Here is a 27,576-nt window from a genome sequence, read left to right as displayed (position 1 = left end):
ATTCTCACAGTCGCGGCCGGCGGCGCAAAGGCCGGCTCCGGCAGACGATGCGGCTGTGCGCCCAGGATGCTGTCGCGTTTGCTCCTGCTCCTCACCGCTCTTGCCAGCCTGAGCCAGGGCTCCCGCGCACACGGTAGGCTCCCCAGAGCTCGCTCTGTTGCTTTCAAACTTACACTCCACGGAGAATCGGCTTGGATGGCCCTCTCCGGACCTCCGCGATTCCCAGCTCCGGCTCCTTCACGCTGGCAAAATTGGGTCTCGGGCTCACTATTGTGGAAGTGGAGGAGGCTAAGATTAACCGTGGCAGCTCTGGAGTGGCCATCAAAAAAATGTGTCAGGTCTATAGTTCCCATCCCGTTCCCCTGTTCCCAAATCTATCCACCTCACAGCAAACCATAACTTAACCCTTGCTTCTCTGGGGCTCTGACACTTTCATGACTTCGCCACTTCTTAGACTCCTCTCCCCTTACTAAACCCTACCCTACCATCTCACCCCCATCCTTCCCCTTCTCCCATCCCTCACTCCCTGACCATCGCAGGTAGTCTTTAGCCCTCAACTCATTGCGGCTGCCACTTACCCCCCTCCCACTTTACCTAACCCTAGGTAGGTTTCAGTGGCCCAGGAGAGATGAAACCGTGGACATAAATGGCATAGAGGCATGAAAACTGGGGTCGCAAAAACACTTCTACAGGACTCCAAAATTTGAAGTAAAATCCACACAGCCAGTCATGTGATCTACAGCCACATTGGGGATGTGTGGCCAGCCCAAACACCACAGACATGGGCTTAGTTTTTCACTCACCCTCCCAGAGTTTTGCAACCGAAACACAGTCTTGAGATTCAAAGGCAGTACACGAAAGAAAGCCAAGGGGGCAGGGACGAGTGTATTTTCTGAGAATGACAGCGTCACTCAAAAAGAAACATGACTGTTGGAACTGATAGTTTTTGAGAAGAAGGGAAGTGGGTGCAGAGCAGCCTTCAAGAGAAGTCCTCTTAAAGGGTCAAGAAGGCTGGAGAGGAACAAGGCAACTGTTGGCATTGCACACTCTTAAGCTACAGACTTTAAATGGCAGAATTCATCAACAGAATTCCCTCAGCCCCAACACATTAGCTGAAGGGAGCAGAATGCAGGAGTCTGGAACTAACTCTTTGCCAGTGTATCGACCCTGTACAAACCGCCGTCTTTCACGTAGCAATGAAATGGACATTCTTATTTGAATCTCAAGACTGAGTTTCTTGCCTTAGAGACCTCTGGGAGGAGGTCTGGGGCCACAGCTGACTGATTCACTCTGCCTCTACATCCAGACTCACCTAGGCATCTGGTTATAGCTAGAAACCAGGGAATGGGGAAAGCCCCAAGCCCCAGATCCCAAGATGTCTTCTGTGTTGGAACACACAGTGATGTCCACAAGCAGTGTCTGTGTATCCAGGAAAGGCCAGGAGGCCACGGCTTCAGGGCAGGGCTGGGATGAGAACTTAGTCTTGGGATAGTGCTAGAACAAGGACAGGGATTGGGCAGAGCCAGGGACTGGCTCACCTGCGAGCTCACGGCTCACACACATACCCCTCACTCCCAGCCATCTTCTTAGAATGTTTCAGACTCAGGTTACCCTTGTCAGTCCCTCAGGAGCCTTCTGATCCCATACAGCTATAGATATAAGGACAGGACACTAGCTGTGGAATCAAACACTTTCTGGATATAGGTCCTCACTGTGCCCCCTTACTGACTCCACTGCCCTTGGGCAAATCAGTTGACTCTCTGGGCTTTTGTTTCTTCCTTAGTAAAATTTGCATGTGTCTAGCTAGAGCCCAGAGCTGCTGTGATCACTAAATGGACCATAGTACCCAGTATGTGAATTATAACCCTTCCCACTATCACCACCCTCTTCCTAGTCCCTGGGGACAGCTGTGCTTTCTCTAGTGTTGGCATTCTTTTCCCCCTAGGGACAGAGCTGCCCAGCCCCTTTTCTGTGTGGTTTGAAGCCAGATTTTTTGAACACATCCTCCGCTGGACACATATCCCAGTTCAGTCCGAAAGTACCTACTACGAAGTGGCACTCAAGAAGTAAGAAAGCAGGGCCCAAGGGGTGTGGGGGTCCAGAAGGAGATAGGGCAGGGACTAGGTGGCTGAGTTACTGTTGAAATAAGACCAGAAGGGACTCTGACACACCTCTTTGACACATCCTTGCTTAAGCATCATGAGTTGAGCAGTGTGCTGGGATCCCCAAGGTGGGTAGCTGTTGGCTCTGAGGGCTTCCTAGGATTATGGGAATGTACTCACAAGTGTAACTAGATGAAAGGAAGAAGGGGGATTCAGAGTGGGCTACCACATTCTTGTGGAGTAGTGAGTTACTCAGCTTCCCACCCAGAAGCCCTCTAGACCATGGATGTCAATAGGGACCTTGATTGAGGAAGAGGGAGACTCTAGGACTAGGGCCGTGAGGGTTGCTGCGCCCTTTCTGTCGTTATGGGAACGTTCCACCCTGGCCTTTTCCTTCCCTCTTAAGGGAGAGAGGCATCGGTCCAAGCTGCCTCCCCAGTGCCTGCCCTGCTATCTCCTCAGGTACGGAAACACAACCTGGAAAGACATCCACAGCTGTAGAAAGGTCCAGGCATCGTCCTGTGATCTCACCAAGTTTACCCTGGACCTATACCGCAGCCGTGGCTACCTGGCCAGAGTCCGGGCAGTAGACAACAACAAGTATTCCAACTGGACCGTCACTGAGACCCGCTTCACAGTGGATGAAGGTGCTTTGCCTCTCCTAGACCTAGAACATGGCCTTCTGGGACCCTTCCAGTCAGGAACTCCAGCCTAGAGCTTTTCTGTCTGATCTCACGGCTGACGATTTCAGATTTCTCAGATGCTAGAAAACCTATAGCATCTGTAACACATTCCCTATGAAGTTCTTATGTGGGATAGGGTTGTAAACCCAAGGCCCGGTCTTTAGGGTGGTAAGGTTTGACCCGGGAGTCGGGCTGTGGATGCATCCTTAGTTCTCAGCCTCATGCCTTTGCCCCTCTCCCTCTCAGTGATTCTGACGGTCGGGAGTGTGACACTGGAGGTAACCCATGACCGCGTCTTTGGGACGATCCATCCTCCCAGGCCCCAGATAGTCCCTGCAGGTGACGAGTATGAACAGATCTTCGAGAATTTCCGCAAATACATGGTTTCCATCCGAAAGATTCAGGAGGAGAAGGTATGAGGTTCTCCAAGGCCACCAGACCAGGGCTACCTAAACTAGAATCACTGTCATATCCCCACTGGGGAGCTTGGCACACACAGGAAAGAGAGGTTATGGGGATCCAGGAGGGAACTGATAGAGGCAGATCTCTCAAACTATTCCCGGGAGACAGTGAGGAGAACACGCCTACCAACAGCAGTGAGCAAGGCAAACACAACCACCCTTCAGTGTTTTCTTCCACATTGTAGATAAGGACACAGAGCTTCCAGATGTACTGAAACCCAACCCCTGCCGGCTAGACTCCATCAGATGCTCCTACCTCAGTTGTTTCTAGTACTTTCTGTGAAGAGCTTCCACTTCTATAGAGCCCTTTGCTCTATTAAAGTAAAAGCAGTGGGCGGGGTGATGGCTGAGTAGGTAATGAGCTTTCTATGCACGAGCATTAGGATCTTAGTTCAAATACCCACAAGCCACATAACGCCAGACTCAGTAGCACACATTTGTAATCCATTGCTCCTACAGTAAGATGGAAGCTGGAAACAGACTCTGAGAAAGCTTTAGGCGAGCTAGGAGTACCCAGTGGCAAACAATAAAGAGATCTTGTCTCAAAGTAGAAGACAAAGACTGATATCTGATTTATCTCTGACTTCCATGAATGTGCTGTGGCACACACACTGCATGCACACACGCGCGCGCGCACACACGCACACAAATGCACACATACATGTGTATGCAATAGATATCTCACACACACACACACACACACAAATGATTAGAACAAAATTAGACTGGGTAGTTAACAGAGACGATGGGCTGCACTGACAGTCACGGGATTTGTTATCTTAGAAAAAGATGACTGAAGATACTTGGCAGAGTGCTCTCTAGAGAGCCCCACTCCCCCAGGGCTGGCTCACTTAGCAACAACCCCTGTCTGACATCTCAAAGCCCTGGGCTCATCTCCAGCAGAAAACCAAAACTAGGTCCCTCCCACTCTCAGCTTCTGTGTACCACGCATAGAAGGATTGTTTACTGTTGTTCTTGTTGCCATTTCAGAACACAACCATGACAGTGGAACAGGAGAACTTCTCCCTCAAAGTCCCCAGAGAGATGGGAGAGTTCTGTATCAAGGTGAAGCCCTTGGTGGAAACCCGAAGTAACCGAGCAGAATGGTCAGAGGAGCAGTGCTTACATCTCACGGAGCAATGTGAGTGACCCAGACTGCAGACAGAGGGTGCTGGAACTGTCCAGAACAATCCAGAAAGCAATGCTCAGGGTGGCTGGTGCCCACACTGGGCCCAGAGCTTCTACATAGAGCTGTCATTCTTCACACGACCCATGGGAGAATTTGCCCCATCCTGCTTAGAATTATCCAAAGTTAAAAAAAAATATCATAGGACATAAAAAGATGGTAAAATCTTAATACATTTTGGTTATGTCAATCACAATGACATCCCAGCATGCTTGTTTCTCCGTTTCATGTGCACATAGACATTCAAAACAGAACTCCCGTGGCTCAACTGAGCCCTGGCAACTTCTGCGTTATCTGAATAGTTTAAGGCTTGTTGTACAAATAGCATGGTGCCCCAAAATAGTTCAGCAGAACTGTAACAATTCAAAAGAATTCAAAACACAAAGTCAGTCACTACCCAGTGATCACCAACAATGATTCACAAATCCAGAAGGCTTTAAGGAAGTAGGAAGATGGCTCAGTCCATACAGTACTTGCCCCACAAGCGTGAGGAGGTGAGTTCAAATCTCCAAAACCCATGTAAAAGTTGGACATGGTGTGTGTTTCTGTGATCCCAACCGCCCTCCTCAGAAGAGGGGCCAGAAAGAGGGAGGCTGTGTCTCACTGACCAGCCTAGCCAAATCAGTGAGCTCCTGGTTCAGTGAGAGACCCTGAAAAACAAGGTGGAAAACCAGGCACAATGGCACAAACCTTTAATCCTAGCATGCAGGAGGCAGAAGCAGGTGGATCTCTGTATGTTCCAGAACAATCTGGTTTAAATAAGTGAGTTCCAGGCTAGGAATGTTGCACAAGAGACCCTATGCTGCCCCCTACCCAAAAGAAAGAACACAAGCATGGTCCAGGAGAGACACTAATGTTGACCTTTGACCTGCACATGCATCCCACACACATGTGCACATACAACACAAACACAACACCACTACATCATACTACACACAAACCCACACACAGCTCAAAGGACCCTATAGATAGGAAATCAAAGCCCAAGTTTCAGCAAAGCAGGAGGAATTTACCAAGGGTCGAAACTTTCTTAAATATCCAAATCAAGGTCCAAATACTAATTTCTCTGCTTCACCAAATAGAGATTAAAAAACAGATAATCCTGACCAAAGTGGAATAATTTAAAAAAATCTCCAGAATAGCATAGTTGAGGCAGTTATAAGGGATTCTTCAGTTTTTTCTTTCTGTCCATGATAACTTGCTGGGGGTGCTGGCATCCAAAGTGTGCCTTTTCTCTGGGCCACAGCTTGCTAGAATTATTACCAGTCCTGCCAGCAGAACCTGTCTCGACAGCACCTGAGCAAGATCAGCCACTCATCCTCAGTAGTTTAATAAAGACTCAGAGTGAATGGCAAAAAAAGGAAAATTTATTCAATGTGGCCACATGGGGACGAGAAACAAACATGACTGGTGGCCCTGAAAGCCGATTTTCCAGGGTATTAAGGGCATGAGAATCAACATGATGTTTATGTTTAGAGTGAGGGAGGTACATACAGAACTAAGCAGACCATGTGAGGGTGTGTGGCCCCTCCCATTATGGTGTGTGGCTCCACCCATTATCATTATCTCAACTTCAGTCTCTCCCGTTGGTCTGTTGTCAGAACTGTGGGAAATCTCCAGGAGACAAGTTCCCCTTGACTGGCACCAGGCTTCGGCCTTCTTCTCCCAGCACAATACTCCTAGGGAAAGCCTGCTGTTCCTATAGTCAGATAGCCAAAGGAAGGGTGTTCGAGAGTCTCTTCCGAATAGCTTCACTCCTGCCAGGAGGTGACACTGGGGTCCTTCCACCTGAGCACAGCTGAGCTTTCCAGGGACCCCTCTCACCTGTTCCTGTTTGGTCCTCCTCAGGGCCATTGTGGGAAGGGCTCCTCCCTGCCCTGAGTATCCCAGAAGACACACTGCTGACCTGGCTCCCTGACAGAGCTGCTGGAGTTAGCAGAAACTGGTTCCAGGCCCTCAGCCAGGGGCCCAGGCCCTTTCTCAGGATGGGTTATCAAGTGTAGTTGTGTCTCATCCTTGAGAGCCTTTCAACCCGCTGACTGCCCAGAGGGAGCCGTAGCTAGCAAGCCATGGCAGCTGATATAAGTGTACACATTGTACCCAATGTGTGCCATGGGAGTATCCCATCCAGCAAACATGAAAGGGACTCTTAACAGAGTTGTGGTATATTCCAGTGCAGCTCACTGTCGTGAAAGACCCAGCGCAGAATAAATAACCAAGTGTATGTCGGCCGCTTTGTGTGCTGCTGGGATTTTCATCATCCTTATGTACAAAAGGTTTGCTGGAATCTTGGCGTTATTGCTTACATGTGACCTAGAACGAGGGGCTTAGTGTCTCAGGGCCTCAGGATCTCAATATGTAAAATGGGTTGATGCTGGCATTGACAGCTAAGGGTCAAGCAACACGGGTGCGGTGTCTGACAAGCATCCTGAGGCGGTTTCGTAACTTTTCCCATTAAATACAGACAGTGGGACTCATATTCTTTATGATGGATTTGTTAGTTTATCCACAGCTCGTAAGAGGTACAGCTGGGATTTAGATCTAGGTACAGATGCCTCAGGCTCAGCTCTCACCTACCATTTTCTCCTGCCTCAGTGTTTCATTGGCCATTGTGGTAGTCCCCCAGAGGCAGAGCCCATGTGTCACTGAAGGAACTGGTGACAACCGAACCTTTCTAGGAACCTAGATACCTCTCGGGCTCTGATCCACCAATTGCCTATGCGGATGACCTGGGGCCATTCACCAAGTATGTTCTGATCATAACCAAGGGATCTCTGGTGACTGTACCTTTTGTGCCTCAAACCTATCTTTCTGGGTCTGCAGATTTCACCTTGACCAACCTCAGCATCCTCTTCACTTCCATCCTGATACTCTGCGGAGCCCTGGTCTGCCTGGCTCTCCAGCACTACATCCGGCGACGCCCAAGGAAGTTGCCTGCAGTCCTGGTGAGTGCTCTGTCCTTCCTATATTCCTGCATGGTCAGGGCATCCTCATCCAGCAAGCACACACTAAACCCAGTCTGCAGAACAGTGCCTCTGAGTAGCCCAGAGACCGCATGCACACGCAGGTGCACACATGCTGAGTTAGCACGGTTTTGTCATCCAGGCAACGGCCTGTGGAGTAGCTGCTCTACACCATGAATTGGTCCTGGTTATTATCCTCATTTTAACCAGTGGTAAACTAGGTTGCTTGTGCTCACAAGGTCACACAGTTGGGAGGGGTTGTAGGGGAGGCTTGTTATCATCCTATTGTGAGGCTGCTGAGGGAGGAGTCTGCAAGACAGAAAGAGGGCTAGAGCGGTCCCAGAGAGGAGAGAGCAGAGTGGAGAGCTGACCCAGAGAGGAAAGGGCTTGTGGGGAAGCCAGGACCTCCTTCCTCTGTCAGACAGAGGCATATGTGATAAACCAGCCTCCAGAAACCATCCTATAAGAACTCTAAACCTCTACTGGTCTCTGGCCTGGTCTCAGGCTGTGTCAGAGGTGGCTAGCCACAGCCCCTGGACCCTGGATATTATATGCACTATTAATGTATGATAGATGGCTGTAGACCATGTATATATGGATCTAGTTGGACAGGCACTGGGAAGGGAAACAACCCTATAGAGGAGTCCTGAAGTCTCTAGGAAAAATAAGGAGACACCCGTACACACATACATACAGGGAGAGGAGGGGGAGGGAGAGGAGAGAGGAGAAAATAAATGTATGTGTGTGTGTGTGTAAAGATGCTATGGCCTGGCCTAATCAGGGCCTTTGCCTAGGCAAGAGTCTGTTCTCAGATCAATGACCCAAATGTAGAGAACTCAAAGGAAGAGATGGGCGAGCCAGCCCTTACAGTTCTCAAGGGTTTACTAGTTCTTCCTGCATCTAGCTAAAGTTTGCCCTCGTCATCTCCGTGCTCCCGGGAGATTCAGTTCCCCAGACACATGCCCCTTGGCTTGTTCCAAGGGAATCTTAACTCATAGTCTGTGCAGGGCTAGGAGCCTGGGTGCTGGTAGTTTGGGGTGAATGAACCACACTGCTGAGCCTGGCTCTGTGGAGAGTGGGATCCAGGAAGTGGGAGAGGGCAGCCCTGTCCCTGGAGAGGCTCAGGGATGAATAAAGTGGTGTTTGAGCTAACTACAGAGCATCCTCCTGAGTTACAAGTGCTGTCATGGAGGAAACTGGCCGATGTAGCCTTGAGGGGTTCCCGGTACTTGATGCCAGCCCGTGCCAGCCAGGTGTAAATGTAACATGAAATAGGCAGAGATTAGAGATTTCCAGATGCCCAGAATGACAGACAACTTCTTGTTGATTCCTTCTGAGCCTGTGTGTCGTAGCTTTGCTGTTCCCATGAGAGCTTTGCTCCTCAGATTTAAACTGCCCAGGTCCACTTAACAGTTGCCCCTGTCTGTGGGGGTGACGTGGGAGAGAGCCCTGGCACGTTCCTGAATTTACTCTGAGCCATCTGCCGATTTGAGCTGAGCCTCCAGCAGGTCATTGAAGTCAGTTCTATGTCAGTTCTGTGAAGCAACTGGGGATCGCAAATCCAGATAGCTGTGTATAACTCGGGGTTTGTACTTTTTGCTGGTGACTCCTAGTGTATCATCTAAGCTCTCTGAGCCTTGGGTTTTTCTCGAGGACACAGGGGTGATGAAACTCCTACAGAATTGCCAGGGAATATGATTCCACCCAGCATATATTTATTGAGAGTCTTTTACTTAACCCGGACGACCCAACCACTGCACACACTTCATCTTCGCCATCAGAAGGCGCGTGCTGTCATTAATTCCATCTATGGATGAGAAACTAAAGTTTAGAAAAAGGATATTGGCTCAGTGACAAGCTGCTAAAAGATACCACCTTCACCGCTAATCACTGTGGCCACTATGGACCTAGTTGGCCATAGTGGCCATAGTAACAGGGACACAACCAGGAGGCATTGCTTTGGAGTCATTAAGTGTCAGGGAAATGCGGGCAGGGGCGCAGCAGAGTCAATCAACAAACCTGACTAGTTCCGGCTCAGCTCAGGCGCTTAGAGAGAGGAGTAAGACTGGATGGTCACTGCCCCTGGAGTTCACATTGCAGTGTCTTAAGTAGAGTTGCTAGGGCTGCAGTGAGATGCTGGGACCAAAAAGCAAGTTGGGGAGTAAAGGGTTCATTGACCTATACTTCCATATTGCTCATTGTCAAAGGCAGTCAGGACAGGAACTCAAACGGGACAGGATCCCAGAGGCAGGAGCTGATGCAGAAGCCATGGAGAAACAGCTGACTGACTTGTTCCCCATGGCTTGCTCAGTCTGCTTTCTTTTATTTAATAGTGAAAATTCAGATGTATTATGATTGGTATTGAAATTTTTTTAATTTAAGAAAATTTATTTTCATGATTTTATGAGTGTTTGCCTGCATGTATGTATGTATGCATGTGTGTGTACCATCTGCATGCCTGATCCCCACAGAAGCCATAAGAAAGCATTGGACTCCCGGAACTGGAGTTAGGGATGGTTGTGAGTCACCATGTAGGTCCTGGGGACCAAACCCAGTCCTTTGCAAGAGCAGCAAGTGATCTTAATCACTGAGCTGTCTCTCCAGTCCCTGATGAGTACCCAGGATCACCATTCCAGGGATGGCACCACCCACAACGGACCGGGCCCTCCCCTATCAATCACAAACGAAGAAAATGCCTTACAGCAGATTTTATGGAGGCATTTTCTCAACTAAGCATTCCTCCTTTCAGATATCTCTAGCTTGTGTGTCAAGTGGGCATAAGATCAGCCAGCACATAGAGGAGCTAAGTTTAGGAAGAAGGAAGGAAGGAAGCATGGGGGAAAGGCTGCAGCACTGGTTTGGCCTGAGTGCCTGCAAAGTCCCTCTGAAGAGGTGGCATCCGAGCTGGACAAAGAGGACACAGACATGTGGAGTGCTAAGAGTATCCCTAGGACAGTGGTCAGCAAGGGCCCTGTGCCAGGGCTGCCCTTGCCTTGCTCAGGACAGGAAGGGTACCACCATGGAGAGAGCAGAGGAACAAACTGAAAAGTGTTCAGTGACTTCTCTGTGACCCTTAGCAACTAAGCCCTTGACTGCAAACTACAAAACTCAAAGGATGGCAGGATAGAGAGATGGGGTGGGATGGGATGGGGTTAAACGCACTGGGACACCTCGCTACTTACTCCCCGTGACTAGCGTCAGTGACTTCCCTGCGCTGCACACACAGGTGCTTACTTAGCAACTAGTTCTTACTTGGGGCTGGTGTCTGAAGAGTTTGAAATACACCTCAGTATGGGCCCAGCTTTCCAAGCCTCATCCAGGCCGCAGAGATTTCTCCAATCTCAGCAAGACCCCATGAAATGTGGCCCTGGGAACACTAGTTACCTGTGTCCCTACCTGGGCTAAACCATGAAGCCCCCTTGGGAGAAAATTCTAACGCCAGTACGAATCTGAGGAGCACCATGCAGGCTGCCCAGGCTCTGTTCCCACTCTACACCTCCCCCACAGTTGCTCACCTGACACCCGAGAAGGTCCTTGCAGGCGGCAACACCTCTCACTGTATAAGTCTCATTGCTTATGGCAAAGGCCTGTGCCTGGCAAAAGCAACTTGAAGAAGGGAGGGTTTGTTTGGGCTCACAGTTTGAGGTGCAAGGCCATCACGGGAGGGAAGGCGTGGCAGCGGGAGCGTGCGGCAGCTGGTCGCATTGCTACAGTCAGGAAGCTGAGAGGTGAATGCTGGTGCCCAGCTCACATTCTCGTCTCTTCACCCCAGGACTCCAGCCCACGGGATAGTGTCATATCCAGGGTAAGTCTTCCAAGCTAACACCCTTATAGACATACTTTGTAGAACCACGTGGTTCTCAATACAGTCAAACTGAGCATGACAATCGTCACACTCACCCTGCCTCTCCTCCCAGGTCTTCGAGAAGCCCCATGACTTCCTCCCAGTCAACCCTGTCTGCCCAGAAACTCTCAACACTGTCCACATCCTGGACCTGGAGGCCTTCCGGAAGGTGTCCCCAGAGCTGAGAGACTCCGTCTTGCATGGCAGCACAGATAGTGGCTTTGGTAGTGGCAAGCCTTCACTGCAGACTGAAGAGTCCCAGTTTCTCCTCCCTGGCTCCCACCTCCAGGCACAAGGGACTCTGGGAAAGGAAGAGCTTCTGGAGCTACGGGACAGCTGTGGGGACAACACAGACAGTGGGATCTGCCTGCAGGAACCCAGCTTACATTCCAGCATGGGGCCCGCCTGGAAGCAGCCGTTTGGATTCACCAGTCAGGGCCAGGAAGACAATGACATTAACTTAATCCAGAGTTCTCCAGGACAGCCTAAGAACACGCAGAGTGACTCTGCCTTGGACCATGTCCATATCCTAGAACCTGGAGTCTCTGAGGAGAAAGACCAAGTCACGGTGACATCCCAGGGCTACCAGAAACAGACCCAATGGAAGGAAGGGGCTGCAGACCCAGCAGGACACGTGGACAAAGAGCTTTCCTTGACAGATGACTTTGACCCTAAACTCAGGGTGTGTTTGCAGGCTGAGTTAACTTGGCCTCCACCAGCTCTGGCCAAGGGTTATTTGAAACAGGAATCCCAAGGGGTGACCCCGGCACCAGCGGGGACCCAGAGTAAGCAATGGAGTCAGCTGACTGAAGAATGGTCACTCCTGGGCGTGGTTAGCTGTGACGACCTAAGCACAGAGGGCTGGAATTTTGCCCCTAAACTTGCCCCTCTGGACTATGGGGCAGCCCCTGGTGGCCTCCTGGATAGCTTTGACTCTAACCTGGCCACCCTGCCGCTGATCTCCAGCCTGCAGGTAGAGGAATGACATGGTCTAAGGGCTCGTTGTATTCCAGCCATGCCTGCTCTCCTGCCTGCACTAGGAGGGCCTAGGAGTCAAAGAAATGTGTGGGCCTTTTTCTACAAATCCACCAAGGCCAGCTAGCCAAGCCCCTCAGGGCAGGAAAAGGCCATCTTGCTGGGCAAGTGTCCAGTACATGGGAGGTTGTGTCTGCTTCTGCTGAGATGGGCCCTGCGGACTCCAGCCTAGCTGAGCAGGGTGGACAGAGACCTCACCTCTCAGGGCTGGGTTCTGTACTAGAAGAACCTGTGTTTGGGAGGAACCCCAGGGATTTCTAGATATGGTAAGGTTACCAGGCTGAAGTCAGAGCAGCCTGGAGGTCCACAGAGGAGTAGGAGTAGCCAGCCTCCTGCAAAGTACAGAGGGAATAGGAACCAGGCTTAATGTTGTCACGGAGAGATGAGCCCCGAGTTGGACATGGTACCTGTAACTGGAAGATCTTGAGGTGCATGCCACCCCGAATGATCAGCCAGCTACTTCAGAACCATGGGGCAAAAGGGACTGAGACCCACAATCTGTGACCCTTGTGGGGTGTCTCTACTATCCATCTGCAGACATCTCCCTGTTTTGACATCTGTGTCCCCCTGGCTTATCTTCAGTGGCCAAGCCATTGCTCCTTGCCACTCACTATCGTGCTGACAGGCCAGACAAACTATGGTTGTCTGTGTTAGCACACTACCGTTTATGTGGCCTTTGGGTGTAGACACTGGCCCAGCCTTAGGACTTAGATTATCTGTATTTGCTGCTATTTTCTAAATACAGACCCAGAGAACAGGGTCCTGGGCTGGCATGACCTTGGTCCGGCAGCTTCTTCAGAGGACTAAAATAAGAGTGAATTGTTAGGAAGTCCCTCGTGCTGAATGTTAGATAAGTTGGCCCGGGGGTGATAGTTTTGATCTTGCCATCCTCTGGGCTAGGAGGAAGTAGACTGTGGAAACCATCTGCTCACAGGTAGCTTCTGCCTCATGCCAAGGTCTCAGAGATCTTGCAGAGATCTTGCCAAGATAGCTGCTAGTAACTGGGGCTCAGGGCTGGTCCCACTTCCCTAGACTGTATTTGAGACCTGCGCTCAAACAAAGGCAGTTTGCATCCGCCAAGCAAGGATGCTGGAGAAAGGGCAAGGCTGCTGATCCCTTCACAGTGCCTATCCCTGAGCCCGGAGTTTCTCTGAAACCTTCCGAAAGCAGGCTGTGTGACCTTAGAGAGTCAGCCATGAGCTTGCCACTCTGCCAAGAAGGCCACAATGCCAGTCTGGTACCAGAGCTCCTTCTGAAGTTGGAAGGACTCCTTGGGATTGCTTGGGAACCTTTATTTATTTATTTTGCTCCCTTATTTATTGAAGAGGCAGCATAGCACAGGCGCAGGGCTTAGGGTCTCTCAAGAGCTCTAGTTTTGACTGCACTGTTTCTAGCTGTGTGACCTTGGGCAAGTCACAGTTTCCTCTTTGCGCCTCAGTTCGTGTCTGTATGTAAAACTTGAAAAGTTTCCAACAAGCCCAATCCCTCAGACTGTGAAGTCCTACCAAGAAAATGGACATAAATGTGCCCCCAACGGCGAGCGAATGGTGCGTGTTTTCATTCCAATAAATGGGTTTTTATGAAAACCATCAAATTTCTCATGGTAACTGTGGACCACTGGTGAGGAGATAGTCTGCGGACCTGGGCCCGCGCGGACAGACCCAGCTTCAGCATTAACTGTGACCTTGGGAAAGGCACGTGTTCTTTCACAGTTTCTGATTGCCCAAAGGTGACACGAAAGTGACAGTTGTCATGGTGAAGTCATGGGGTTGAAATGAGATCATGGATGAAAAGAGCTTACTGTGGTACCCACGTCTGGCATTCTATGGGTAAACATCTGCCAAGGGCTGTTAGGGCCAGAAAGGGAAGCAGACTGCTTTTCTAAGAAACAGATGAAAACGACGGAGAGGGGTTTGGGGTGTTCTTTCAGAAGACTACATGGTAGAAAGTGCACCCCAGTGTTTGGGATGGGAGTTCTGACCGTGTGAGACTCCAGGACAGGAGTGAGCCAGATCTGTAGACTCTGTGCCTGCTCACCTTACCCTGAAGATGTGCCTGGGTGGTTCCCATAGGCTGGAAGCCTCGCAAGTTCTGTTCTAAAGGTGTTTTCCACAACAATCAGTGTGTGGGTTGGCACAGCTCCCTGAACCCAGTCGTGTGGGTGCAGCAAATCTAGAGGCCGCGCCTGAGTCTTGGGTGTCGATGTGTCTGAGATCATCAGGACACCACGTCCTTTCCCACTATCTCCCATGAGCCCTCCCTGTTCACTCTGAGAAAGGAGATCTTCTGGAGACACAGCAGTCTCCTCTCCTGCAGAGAACCTGAACAGCACCACAGTGTGTGTGTGTGTGTGTGTGTGTGTGTGTGTGTGTGTTTGTGCAGCATGGGCTTACTTCTGCCTTGGGGACCTTCTGGCTGGGTCAGAAAAGAGAGGAGCAATGACCATTCTTTCTGGAAATGGTGCTGGGAATGGCTTCTTCCCCATGGACAAGCTCCTGAGGCAGGTGGGAAGGCGCCTGAGCACTGGATAGATAAAAGAGAAGAGAAATTATCATTGCGAGAAGCAGGCTTGCAGAGATGAGGTGTGAGTGTCAGCAGGCCTAGATCTGTTAGTGGGAGAGTCATTTGGTTCCTTAGTGAAGCTAGGGCTTGTGGGGTGTCTAGAGGACTCTTCCAGGCAGCAGCTGATGGAATACTTCATTCAGGCTTCTCTGGAATTCAGATTAAAGTCCCCAGTGGAAGGCCACACTTGGTCTTCAGCTGAGCACTTCCTTCAAGGGCTTTTCCAGGCTGAGGAATGTGTGGTTCTGGGTTTCTGTGAGCTAACGGAACTTCCTCTTAGCAAAGAGAGAAGGGAAATGGGCTCACACTGACAGTGGAGGAAATTCTGTGAAACTGTGTTTTCCCAAATTCGTAAATAACTAGAGTCGAGAAATTGCCTTGCCCTTCCCCCTCCCTCGCCACAAATACCTCTGTCCTCCCCCCATATATACAGTGGCAGAACTTTCATCCCTCTGAGAGGTCAGGTCACACACACAGAGCCTACACTGCACCTACAGAACGCTCAGCACCTCAAGAGGCTGGGTACCACCCACAGAGCCTGCACAGCACCTGCATCATAGGCTGGCAATTCTCAGAGCCTGTCATGGGAAGAGAAGGGAGCCTGAGCTGTTGCTTGCCTGAGGCCACACAGAAACTTGAAGGGCATGTCCAGGCAGCCGATGCAATCGCCCCCCACTGATAGGATACCAGATACTGAGAAACCTGACTCACTCATTTCCTGCAGTGCTCATGGGTTTGAGGGTTTCTTTGAAGCCAACCCACAACTTAAATTTAAGTGTATTGCTATTAATGAGAAGGCCCATGGTGCCTCTCACTGACAGAGTGATCTGAACTTGGTTGGATTTCCCATAAATCTCCAAACAGGGCTGGGACTCTGTAAACACTGATGAGAAAGGACTGGGTAGGATGGAATTCATGTTTGTAAAAGGTGACTCTGGCCAAAGTACAAGTCATTCAGCAAAGGGGACTGGGCAGAAAACAGGGAGACCTTTATTAAAACCAGCCATTTCATCTTGATGGCCTTTCTTGCCAGCCCAGCGCTCCATTCCTTTAGCAGTTACCTTCCACATGCCAGATGTGAGATTCAGCCTTCACTCCATGGAGCTGATTATCTGGATATGAAGGGAAACGCCAAGCATTTGAGTATTAACGGGTGTCACCATCTGTGATAAAGAAACCAGTGTCTTGCACCAGGGATGAGGCAGGGAGTAGATAAGCAGGGTGGGAAGCTGCCTTCGCTCTGGCTATGGGAGAGCACCCAGCAACGGGGAAGGGCTTTAACCAGAAGCATGCTGGCAGCTGGGAAACTGAAGATCACTGTTCTAGCTCATCCAGCTCCCACTGAGGGCCTCTTCCTTGTCTACAGGTAACTTGAAGCTTTACCACCCATGATGCAAATAGACTCGGGTCTCTTCCTCTTATGAAGACACTAATCCCATCATGAAGGTCCATCCCCATCACATTAGTGGTTAGGACTTCAATATTGAGGGGTGGGCGGGGACACCAACATTCAATCTATATGGATGTGTGTGTGTGTGTGTGTGTGTGTTGAGCAAGGGCAATGGGAATTGAGAAGGAACAAATTCATATGACACTTCATAGAAAGCAAGATAGGACAACAGGCTGGATAGAAAGAAAAAGAGTCAAGTGTTAAGTGCCACTTGAACCTGATAGAGAGCAGTGCATGGCATGGGTACAGAAGAGGAAACATGGTGTGGCTGAGGCAGAGATGTTGGGGACCTAGAAGATGCTGAGCTTCAGCTCAATAGTGGTATTTCATTCAGAGGAAAGATATTTAAGTAGCTGTCAGGATGGGCCTGGCACTGGATTAGGGCTTAGGACTGGGTATTTTGAGGGCAAGTGTTCTGTGTTCTCTGTGAGCCTTGCATTGTGGGTGGATCTGCTGTCGTGGCACAGAGATGAGAAGACAGGTCTGGAGAGGACTCCTGGCCATCTCCAGCCTGTGGACTCTGGCTATTCACCTAACTCACTAGCTCTAGGAAGAGCAGGCAGTCATCCTATTGGCCTACAGTGGCTAGAACCATGCCTGAGCTCAGCATGTGCACTGCAGACCCCAGCCAGCAGCCTCGGGGATCTTCAGACAGCCACAGCCCATAGCCAGGGGTGACATAACAGTCAAGCGTTCCCTGTAGTGAATTATCCCACCCACAGAGTTGAGGGACTCTGGAGTGGGCATGAGCGGGGAAAGGCAGACACAGTGCCACCTTCCTCCTTCCCCTCGTAAGCAGCTTTTTAAAAGAGCAGCCCCACTCACACTCTACACACAGTATGCATGATGCATGAGTGGGCCACACCGTACAGCCCTGCAGCCTCTGCGGGAACTCACCACCCCTCAACACAACAGATCCCATCTTTAGCCACTGTCCAGAATCCCCCCAAAATGCATTCGTGGGGAACCCCAGCAACTCCTGCTTCCACAACTGCCAAACCACATTTATTTCTCCACTGCCTTCAGCGGGGTTAAAGTGGTTTACCCCTCACATCTCCAAACTGGAGTCACCACTTTCTTTCTTAATTCCGATCGTCTCTGCTGGTTCTCAGAATGGTTAATAACAACCCCACACACACAGCCAAGGGGATCTTGCAGATTTTGCCTAATGGAAAAGGGACCATTATATGGTTCCTCAGCCTGGCCTCTTTGGTGGTCTTGCAGCCATCCCATCCTGCTTCTTCCATGCCTGTCCATCTGGAGTCTTCATCAGCCCTCTCTGGTACCACTTGCCATAGCCTCCTGGTCAGGTTTGTTTGTTGTTTTTGCTTTCCCTCCAGCATCCCTTGCCACTAAATAATCTCAGCTGTCTGCTGAGCTGAGGGATTGAAAATGCACATTTGAGCTTTGAATTCTACTGGCCAACGTGTAAGACAGCACTCAAAGCCTCTGCTCAGAAGCTTCTGCAGAACCACCCTCCTGGTTCCTGTCCCTACTGATTTCTTCCCTTTCACACCCTCACCGCCCCTCCCCTCCAGCCCTCACATCCACCTGCCTTCCCCCAACAAACTGCGCTGCTCATGCCTCTGGTCTTCTATTCATGCCAGTTCCTCAACCCCAGAAGCTCTTCTTCCACTGCTGTTTCAAGGTTGCCCATGTGTCCTCTGCAAAGCAACCCCTGGGCCGCTCAGACCCTGAGTGTGCTTCCAACACGCGACTTGTCACTACGGGGCCACCCTGGGAAGATGAAATGGGAAGTGTGAAGTCTCACTTTTGGTGCCCTCCACACCTGCAGTGGTATGAGGCACCTCATAGGTGCTGGGTGCACTCAGGTGTGTGATATAGTAACTACGCTAAGTGGAGGCAGGAAGGTTCAGACATGGAGTCCGTGACAGGCCGTAGAAGATCTGAGCCCAGGATACAAGGCTAGTAAAGAGCCAGCATAGGTAGTACAGCCACGGCTCTAGACCCTGGGATGGTGTGGAGTGTGGGAGGCAGGGCAAACACATGGTATGTCTTCACTCAGGCTGATCAACTACTACAGCAAGCTCCACTAAGACTAACCAATGACCACAGCAAGACGATTGGGCTGGAGAAGCCCCAAGAGCATCCCCAGGGAAAGGAAAGTCCACTTCCCTGGGTTCTAGGCATGATCTGTTCTTTACAAATGAGTCTGTCTGGACCTGAGCCTTTTGGTCTGTCAAATGGGGATAGTCCTGAAGCTGACTATTTTCCTTAGTTCTCTGGGCCCACGACTTTCATGCAAGGTCCTTTAGCCAGCACTCATTCCAGCTCGCTGGCCACAGGAACTCCTCTTGATTGATCTCTGGGCCTTCTACGCCCAGTCAATGGTAATGCATAGTAATGAGTGCTCAATAAACTTTCGGTGCATAAATGAATGCATGAATGAGTAGAACTCTTCCATTCATGTCAAGGAAGCATTTGAATGCAGGTGGAGGCAGTTCGAGAAGCATCGAGATGATTATGGTCATGGAAGACTGAGAAAAGCAGGTGCTTGGGAGACGTTAGTCTGGGCCTAGAAGAGAGAGAAAGAGAGAGAGAGAGAGTTATAGGTAACTCTGAGTGGAAGCTCCATTTCAGGTTTGTCATCCTCTCCTCTTAGTAACATGATTCTATATTTATTCCCTTCCTGTTTTCTTCACCCTACTGGGTATTGTGGGACTTAGGACTGCAGACCAAACAGGAGACATAAAGTAAGTGAAGACATCCAGGAGACAAGGCAAAGAGGCCTGCAAACATTCAGCATGCATTCACCCACTCTTTGGGCAAACATTCATCGGGTATCCACCATGCCAAACCTCCCTAGACTGTGACAGGCAGTTAGGCATGCCCCTCCTGGCTGGCTCAATTCTGCATGCATGTGTATGCGCACACACACACACACACACGCGCGCGCGCGCGCACGCAGAGAGAGAGAGAGAGAGAGAGAGAGAGAGGAGAGAGAGAGAGAGAATGTCCATTCACCTCCCCACCACCACCCTCACCCCAGCTTGGTGGAACCAAAGTTACCCACTGGGAAATAACTTCACAGCTGGAAGAAGCCTCAAAGTTCTCAAAGCCAGTGGCAGCCTTACATAAACAAGGTCTCTGGAGCCCAGAGAGCCTCAACCCAGTCTAGAAGGAGAAGAACTGGGTTTAGAATAGAAACCGAGAGACTTCTTCCATTTCTCACACACCCTTCTCCCAGCAGTCCTCTGCTGGTGTCTGAGAAATCCTAACCTAGGCTTCGGGGAGGGGAAGCAGAGCCCATGGCTCTGCAAGAGACGTTAAGGAGAGAAACGTACGGGAGAGCGGGAAGTGCAGGGTCCACAAGGGCAGGGTCCACTATGGCCTTGGCCTCCAGCACAGCCTCGCTTATTGTTTTGCTATTTTGCTGCTCCTCTGGGCAGACAGAACATTTTCACTTCTGGTCCCCAAGTGTGAGAATTCACCAGGCCACTGGCTTCCTGTTTTGTATCAGCTTTTGCTCAAACATCACCAATTCTAGCTGGGTTTTGCTCACTAAGCAGTTTTTAAAAATAATGATACTTCCATCTGCTCCTGTTTTGGCCTTCTCAAAGCCATGGAGCACTTAGGAAGGGGCACCATAGATTGTGGTCTTCTAGGTCCTGTCACCTACCTTATCTACCGACACTGGCTTGGGGCAAGGCCATGCAGACTCATAGAAGACGCTATGGCTTTGTTCACGTGTTAGACTGTCCTGTGGTGGGAAAGCTCTCCCTCTGTGTGCTCCCTTCTCTAGAAATGTATCTGATCACACACACAGGGCGGGATGTGGTTGAAGGCGGGCAGGAGAAGACAAGCGTAAGCTTTAAAAAGAGCACCAGGCACGGAGCAGGCTTGGAGCAATGTGCGAGATGCCTTCGAGAGACTGAGGAATCCTTTCACCCCGTGTCCTGAGAAGTTCCTGCCTAAGGCCAGAAGCACACAGGGCACAACGGGGGACCTGGAAGAGACTTAAAGCCTAACTCTGTTTGCAGGAAGTGCGTATGAAACAGGAGAGACCCAGTCCATCTCCAGAGAGGCAGGATTCCCCATGGGGTCTAGCCCAGTAGCTGGAGGAGTAAAGAAACTTGGATGGATGGATGGATGGATGGATGGACTGAAATCATGAAGCTATGAGAGCCAGAGAGTATTTATAAGTAAAACCAGAAGAGAATAAGGCCTATGAGTCTTGAAGAAGGCTCTGGAATGGTGTGAGACATGAGCCAGAAGGAAGAATGGGCAGAATGTGGTGATTTGAGAAATCAAAGAAAGACTAAAAAGGAAAAGGAAGACCAGGAAGTTGGTGAGTGAGAAGCTCAGAGCGGAGATCAATCCCGGCGGGCGGGGGGGGGGGGAGCTGAACCCTGAGAGCCCCCAGCCATCACTGTGAGGAGTTAGTATCTCACTGGAGGGAGGAGCCAGCTTCTTGGAAGCTGGGCGTCAGAGAGTAGCTGCCCCTTGACCTGATGCTCCAAGCCAACACCCCAGGATTTAAGCAAAGTAAATTCTACTCCACCTGAGTATCTATTTCCCCTGCCTCTGTTTCCCTACCTGTGAGGCTGAAGTAAGACCGGGTACCTGGAGCCCCTATCCTGATCAATCTGTGCCCAACAAATTGAGTATTTGCCTTTCAGATGCTGACTAGTTTAAGATTGATCCAGGCTTCAATCCCACCTGATCTCTGCAAGACACGGGAAAAACTGGATAGTAGTTAGAGTACCAGATGACTGGCATCTAGGGGACCTCAGCAGTCACCTTTTAACAGCCAGCTCCTACATCTGAGTTGACACTTTATATGGTAATTGCATCCTTTAACCGTCTTCTGGGCAGCGTTAGGGTGCCCAGGCCACTGGTGTAAGAGATTAGTTATTAATAGACAAGGGAAGAGTCAAGAGAACCTTCAAGAAAATAATCTTATCTTTTGCTTTCCCAGTGCTGAAATAGATGCCCAAATAAGTGTTGTGACCAGGCTTATGGCCACACAGCACCACGGGACAGAATTAGACCCAGATCCTTTTATACAATGGCCAGTCCTTACCCTGATCAGCCCTGAGGTGAGGCTGTGTCCCCGAGGCCACAGATTCTGCTCAGATTCCACTACAGCCAGTGAGTGCTGGACAGTCCTGGGCAAAGCATGCTACCTCTCGGACTCCCTCAGTCTTCCTATGTGTAAAATGGGCCAATAATAATCTCTGTGTCACAGGGTGGCCACAAGGCTCAAAATGCGAAGTATGCATGAAAATATACTGTGTAAGCCATCCGGTCATCCTCAGGCTGCTGGACATCCTTTTCTAGAATGAAGGCAGCCCTCTGTTTCTTCTCCAACCAATTCTATTCCATAGTAAGCTGACTTATTCTGCTTCATTTGAAGGGTTGCTAGAGACCTCTGGCTACAAAGGGCTCATCCAGTTTGGGGAGGAAACCTGGCCATTGACAATAGAGACAAAAATGAATGGTGTCTAGTCTTGAGTCCTGGGGTGAGTCTCAGTAAAGACAGGGGATGAGGGCCACAGAGTCTGGGTGTGGACAGGAGGGTTGGGGTGTGGGACAAGAGGACATTCTAGGCTGGCACAGCCCTGGGAAGGATATTGAAGAAGAGCAGGGAAACAGAAACTGTAGCCCACAGCACAGCAGGCTCTCCAGTGGGGCACTGAAGGAAAAGGGAGGAGGCAGAAGGACTGAGGAGGCCCTGTCATGGTCAAGGATCTGACTGCCCCATCAATGCCCTGCCTCGCAGACCTGTTGCTTGGTTTCTAGTCCATTTCTGAGAAAGCTCGAATCTGCCCCTTCACCGCCTTCAACAAAGGACTCCTAGGGCGGAGCCACTGTTGAGGACGAAGAAAACTGCTATGCCATGGGCCTGCGGAAGTAAGGAGAGCAAGGGCACATAAAGGGAACACAGAGAGCGTCAGCAGGCTCAGAAAGAGGAAGCAGTTCTCTCTCGTTTCTGCTTCTGGGCATGGGAAATACCCACTGTTCTCCCAACCTCCAACAGCTGTTCTTGTCCTCACCTGAAGCCACAACACCTGGGCCCAGGACTACCTGGGACTCCAGTCTAATCATCCTTTCAAGTTTCCAGAAGGTTTCTGGGTCCTGGGCATATCCAGGGCACCCGATAGGCCCCACAGACCATGCCAACCATGACAGATATTGAGGCTGCATAACCTGTGAGTTCAAAAGTGGAGTCCAGCCTACAGAGCCGGTATCCAAGGCAAAGGGGAGCCAAAGACAACAGGCTCTCCTTTCTCCATCTCTCCCAGGAGTTCTTTGAGGAAGGGAGAGGATCCAAAGCCATGAAGGCTCCCTTTCTACATGTTTGGTGCATTATATCCAAGCCCATCTGAGCTGGGAATAAAAGCCGCCCCCCCCCCCCCCACCAGACCCTGGCAGGAAGCAGGAAGGACCTGCCAAGCCTGGTTCTTTCCTTCCTCCACAGTCTGCTATAGGCCAGAGAGAGATTAGAGTAACAAAAACCAAAAAACACAGGAACTTCAGCAAAAATGAAGATAAGGAGAGCAAATATGGCCAGAGCTCCCCTTCCTGCCTCTGTTCTGGTCTCCGCATCCTTTAGCCTTGAACTTGGGGCCAGTTGATCCAGTGGCCGGCTTGAGCAACACAGGCCTCCTCAGCACAGGCAGCAACCACAGCTGCTCCACATTCAGCCTCTCTGGATGGAACCACTTTATACGAAATACCTACTGAGCCAAGTCTCCTAGCACCAGCTCCGCCTCTTCCAGTAGGTCACAAGCAGAGGAGGAAGTGATGACATGTTCTACAGTCCTTGTCTGTAGCTGCTTTGTTCAGCCTCAGCCAGGGGCTCCCCACTGCTCCAGACCTCCATTGCTTTCTGCTACATGGGGTTGGCTTTACACGGGACAGCAGAGACCCAGGGATAGACCCCACCCTGTGCCCCGTGCCCACCCCAGTTCAGGGACCTAAACAGGGAAATGGTTTCTCATTGTTCTGGTTGTATGTAGTGGGCACTGAGGTCTCTCACTAGAGGGAGAACCAATCAGAGGGAGACAGCCATGGTGGGGAAGGGTGGAAAATGGCCAAACCAAACACAGAGATTGAAAGGTCAAGATAAAGACCCAAGGTCAACCTTCAAGGAAGTTTGTCACTGATGGAAAAGTTAAAAACCATTTCTGAAATCACTCCTCTAACCACAGAACTCCCTAAAGAAAATGACTGGCTCTCCAGCCCCTGGTATCAACTTTACAGAATGAAATGGCAGGAGATTCCACATGACAACCTACTCTGTGGAGTCTGGGGGCCCTTTCCATTCTGGGCTGCATAAGAGAAGAGGAGGAGGGCAGGCCTGGCTATGATTCCTGAGACTCTCTTTCCTGGAATACAGGTCTTCAACCCTGGGGCACAGTTTCTTCTCCAAGTCCTCTGAGAAAACTGCTAGGAATAGTCAGGCCCATCCACAAAGGCCCAACTCTACGAGGGCTGTCAGAGGACCCAGAGAGGGCTCCTCATTCTCCATACTTAGGGCCAGGCAAGTCTTTCTGGGCCCAGGAAGACTGAAAGGAGCTCATGATGACTCAGGAGCCTTTTTCTGGCATAAAGAGAAGAGACGCTAAAAAGAAAAGATGTTTGAGAAGGGCTTTGCTATGCCATCAATCTTGCCTGGCTCTCCCAGGAAAGAGTAGAACTGAGTGATGTGTTTGTGTGATGAGTGGTCCTTGGTGCTGGGCTTGACAGCCTCGACCCTCTTAAGAGCTAATGTAGACATCAGGCCCCACTGAGGAGTCTGCCCTCCTACTCACCTCTCCTGACCTCCAGAGGCTAGATGCATCTCTATCAGACTCTTTCATTGGAGAACTTCATGTAGCCGCCATCTGGACTGCTCATGTGGCCACTGATGGTGAAAGGTGGCCCCACTTCCAAATCCTTCAGGTTCCTGAGACAGAGTTCCAATAAAGCGGTTGAAACTGAGAACTTGGCCTCTCCCTGGGACCTGTCTCCCTAAACTAGAACCTACAGAATGGTTCCTAGAAATAAGGCCATCTCTAGGTCACTGACTAGTTGACTTATCTTTCCAGTGAAGACTCAGCTCATCTCTCAGGGCCAGAGGAGAAGCAGGCCTGGTCTATGGCAGGGAATAGGGAGATGATGCACCCCCAAGAGGTCTTCCTGATTTCTCTTCCTCAAATCCATGACTTCCTTTGATTGTTCTTCTTTTTTGAATCCCATACTGTGTCCAAGATTGTATTTTCTGCAATCAGGCTTGTCTCCAGCATTGACAGGGAGATGCTTAGGGACAGTGAATATGCCAAGCCATCTTTGTAGTCTTGGAAATAAATACCATAAAACTTGCTATAATAAAACTTTTCTTAATAAATAATAAACAGATGGGCAGGGAAGTGAGTGGATGGATGGATAGACGAGTAGTGTGTAGGTGAACATGGATGATACACACATGCTTGGACGAGTGCATGGATTTATATGTGCATCTATGAATGCAGAAGTACATGGATGCATGTATGGATTTGGGATGAGTAGTGGGGTTTGACGGGTGGATAAGTAGAGTAGGTGCGTGATGCATAGATGAATTGGTAAGTAGTGGGGTGGGTTGATGATAGATTGATGACTAAGTGCGTAGGTGGGTAGGTTGATGGATGGCTAGCTGAATGGTAAGTGTACGGATGAATGAGTGGGTAAGCAAGTTTGTACATAAGTGGATGAGTGGATAGGTTGATGAATGCATGGGTGGCGTGGTCTTTGCGTGAGAGTGAATGCTGAGATGATTGCCATCATCAGGGCCTCACATGGTGCTGTCTGTAGGCATCTTTGACTCTGAGAACTTTTCTAAATGGAGTATTTCTGGTTTACTTAGGAGAGAGCCAGGGAAGGGAAGCAGTAAGTTCCATTTCTGTCTCTTAATTCTTTTTTCATTATATTTAGCCCCCAGTGCTAGCCCACCCAGATCTGTCTTGGATGTACTCACCGGATCTGGTATAAGTTGAAGACAAAATTAGGCCCTGGGAAGACAAGCAGAAAAGAGAGTTAGGATCTCCAGGGGAAGTGACTGTCATCTCTCTGGGAACAGCTGGTGCTTCCTCCTCACCTGCCCAAAGGGTAAACAGGCTGACCTTGGGGTGTAGTGGGGGGAGCTTTCAAGACCCTTCATGGTCCTTCCAACAGGAGCCCTGATTACCCTTGGAAGGAAGCACTTCTAGCCCCCCTAACAACCAGACCTAGGCTTCACCCCAGCTCCATGTTCCAACCCTGTAATTTTCACCACATATCCCTGTCTGCTTCATGGAAGCTGGGGGATGATAATGTCACTCAGTTGGGAGAGTACTTTTCTTGCATATGAAAAGCCCTGGGTTTCTTCCCCAACACAACTTAAACTAGGTGTGGTAGTGTACAGCTGCAATCCTAGCACATGGGAGGTGGAGGCAAGAAGATCAGAAGTTCAAGGTGTCCTTAGATGTATAGGTAATCCAAGACCAGCCTGGGCTAGAGGCTATCTCAAAAAAAATGTAGGCTGCAGTTGAACCTGATGGCGCTTGACTAAATTCCCAGAACTCACTAGTCTGAGTGAGGCAGGAAGACTGAGAGTTTGAGGAAAGCCTGGTATCCATATCAAGACCATATAAAAATAGGGGGAAAATATAATAACTTCTTCATGGTGTGGAATTATAAAAATACATACCAAGGGAAAGGGCACTGGGACATGGTAGATGCTCAATAGATGCACACTTCATGGACACAACACACAGACACGAGTGGGGGGTGAAGGGAATGACAGGGCACATGAGCAGACCCACAGACAGAAACTGACGCATAAGGAACCAGCCTGGCACCCTGGCCTTCCAGGCGTTGCCCTTGGTCTTGGGGAGTTCAGAAAAAATAGAAGCTGGCTGCTTCCTCCAGTGGGAGGAGCCTCCATTCCCTCGATAAAGGCCCCGCCTTCCCATCCGAGCCCCACCTCAGCTGCTCAGACACATCTTCAACCACTGCAACCGCCAGAGGAAATATTTTTGCATTCCTCTCTGCTGAAAGGCTTGCCACCCCGCCCAACCTTGCCAGCTCATAATCTGCTCTGATGATCTACTGGTGAGGAAGGGCAAAGCAGAACTTGGGGCTGTTTGGTATGGGTGGGGCTCACTCACCATCCCAGCAGTACCCGCGCTGGTACCACTTGGCCAAGCTGTAGCCGAGGATGGACACAAGCATCAGGGACAGTCCCACACCGAGGATCATGCCCAGTGAGCTGATGGAGTCCTCACCTGCAGAGAAACCATGCATCTTCACATACACTGCACCAAAGCCCAGCCTACCTTAAAACTTCCCTCCTCTTCGTCCCACTGGGATCAAAGCAAGAGTCCTCCAGAAGCCTGCCAGGCTAAGCTGGCTGCTTCAGCCCAACCTGCTGTGGAGGCAATATCTGATACCTGAATTTTAAAACTGCATTCATGTGATAGCTTCAGCATGTGGATCCAAAGGCTCAACACCCCTCTGGCAACGATATTTCAGAATTGGGGGGATTCCTGAAATCATGAGCATTCTACTTAATAGAAGATGCTCTGCCTTCTTGGAGAAGAGCCTAGAAGGCTAACCTCAGCATGATCTTGGTGGCCAGGAGACCCCCAAGAACACAGTCCACAGGCTGCCAGGTCTCTTCTCCTTTCACAAAGCCCGTGTACCCAGTGCACCCAAAGAGCACTCTGCTTGCTCTTTTCTCTTGCTCCTCCTTCCCTTTTGTGGTCTGAACTCTCTGCTAAATTTATATATTATTTGTAAGGTTAAACCGAGAGCAGGAGACGGAGTGGTTGGAAGTGTACAGGGAAATGAGAGGACCGAGCAGAAACAGAGGAGTGGCCAGGTTCTGAGACTGATGGTGGGTACACCACAAGGCAGCTCATCTGTGCCAGGACAGGGAAGGAAAGGCAAGCTGTTAAAACAGGATGGAGAAATAGAAGGACTCCCTGTGTCCATGGCCTGTGGGCAGAGGCTCTAGGGATGTCGCCATGAGTCTGGGAAGTATGTTGGTTGAGCATAGACCTTGGGAGCAGGCTAGTGCTTGAAGTCCAGCACCATTGCCTATATAAGGTGGGAGCCCTTAGTCCCTTCACCCGTCTAGATTTCAGCAGTTCTGATGGATTATTATTATGGATTACAGTATACAAAATGCACAGTTATTGGAACAATTATTGGGAATGTCAGGAAAAGAGGACACTTAGGATCAGACCTGGCACACACCACGTGCTCAATAGATATTAATGATATTGTTATTGTTGTCATCGTTATCATCATCAGATCCATCGAATAT

The 27,576-nt window shown here is 50.1% G+C and overlaps 2 protein-coding genes across 3 annotated transcripts; one reads left to right on the top strand and one right to left on the bottom strand.

The window, feature by feature from the left end:
- The first annotated feature begins 26 nt into the window (after window positions 1-26).
- Il10ra (interleukin 10 receptor subunit alpha) lies at window positions 27-13,797 on the top strand. Of its 2 annotated transcripts, none has more exons than XM_041638613.1 (7): window positions 27-133; window positions 1,946-2,066; window positions 2,565-2,749; window positions 3,032-3,198; window positions 4,237-4,387; window positions 7,256-7,377; window positions 11,313-13,797. In XM_041638613.1, the coding sequence occupies exons 1-7, from the start codon at window positions 67-69 to the stop codon at window positions 12,222-12,224; spliced, it is 1,725 nt and encodes a 574-aa protein (XP_041494547.1). In that variant the 5' UTR covers window positions 27-66; the 3' UTR covers window positions 12,225-13,797. The 2 variants fall into 2 exon arrangements, with proteins under 2 accessions (XP_041494547.1, XP_041494548.1); XM_041638614.1 differs by having other exon boundaries at window positions 67-133; window positions 1,952-2,066.
- On the bottom strand, window positions 6,077-26,502 carry Smim35 (small integral membrane protein 35). Its single transcript, XM_041638615.1, has 4 exons — window positions 26,417-26,502; window positions 25,246-25,279; window positions 24,065-24,198; window positions 6,077-6,131 (listed from the first exon to the last, which is right to left on the bottom strand). The coding sequence occupies exons 1-3, from the start codon at window positions 26,478-26,480 to the stop codon at window positions 24,099-24,101; spliced, it is 198 nt and encodes a 65-aa protein (XP_041494549.1). The 5' UTR covers window positions 26,481-26,502; the 3' UTR covers window positions 6,077-6,131; window positions 24,065-24,098.
- Window positions 26,503-27,576: the final 1,074 nt, after the last annotated feature.

Source organism: Microtus oregoni, unplaced genomic scaffold (assembly GCF_018167655.1).
Source record: "Microtus oregoni isolate MIOR12 unplaced genomic scaffold, Mior012 000055F_ref0000237, whole genome shotgun sequence".
In the NCBI taxonomy this organism is placed as follows: domain Eukaryota; kingdom Metazoa; phylum Chordata; class Mammalia; order Rodentia; family Cricetidae; genus Microtus; species Microtus oregoni.
The sequence above is the reverse complement of the archived record's forward strand: the minus strand, read 5'-3'. Positions and strand labels throughout refer to the sequence as shown.

Bases quoted from the DNA above. Each gene is read 5' to 3' on its own strand.
- Il10ra (XM_041638613.1), top strand. From the start codon at position 67: ATGCTGTCGCGTTTGCTCCTGCTCCTCACCGCTCTTGCCAGCCTGAGC. The intron at 2,750-3,031 runs GTGCTTTGCCTC...TCTCCCTCTCAG, and splicing joins CCGCTTCACAGTGGATGAAG to TGATTCTGACGGTCGGGAGT. The intron at 4,388-7,255 runs GTGAGTGACCCA...CTGGGTCTGCAG, and splicing joins CTTACATCTCACGGAGCAAT to ATTTCACCTTGACCAACCTC.
- Smim35 (XM_041638615.1), bottom strand. From the start codon at position 26,480: ATGCTTGTGTCCATCCTCGGCTACAGCTTGGCCAAGTGGTACCAGCGC. The intron at 25,280-26,416 runs GTGAGTGAGCCC...TTGTCTTCCCAG, and splicing joins GCGCGGGTACTGCTGGGATG to GGCCTAATTTTGTCTTCAAC. The intron at 24,199-25,245 runs GTGAGTACATCC...ACTCTGTCTCAG, and splicing joins TTCAACTTATACCAGATCCG to GAACCTGAAGGATTTGGAAG.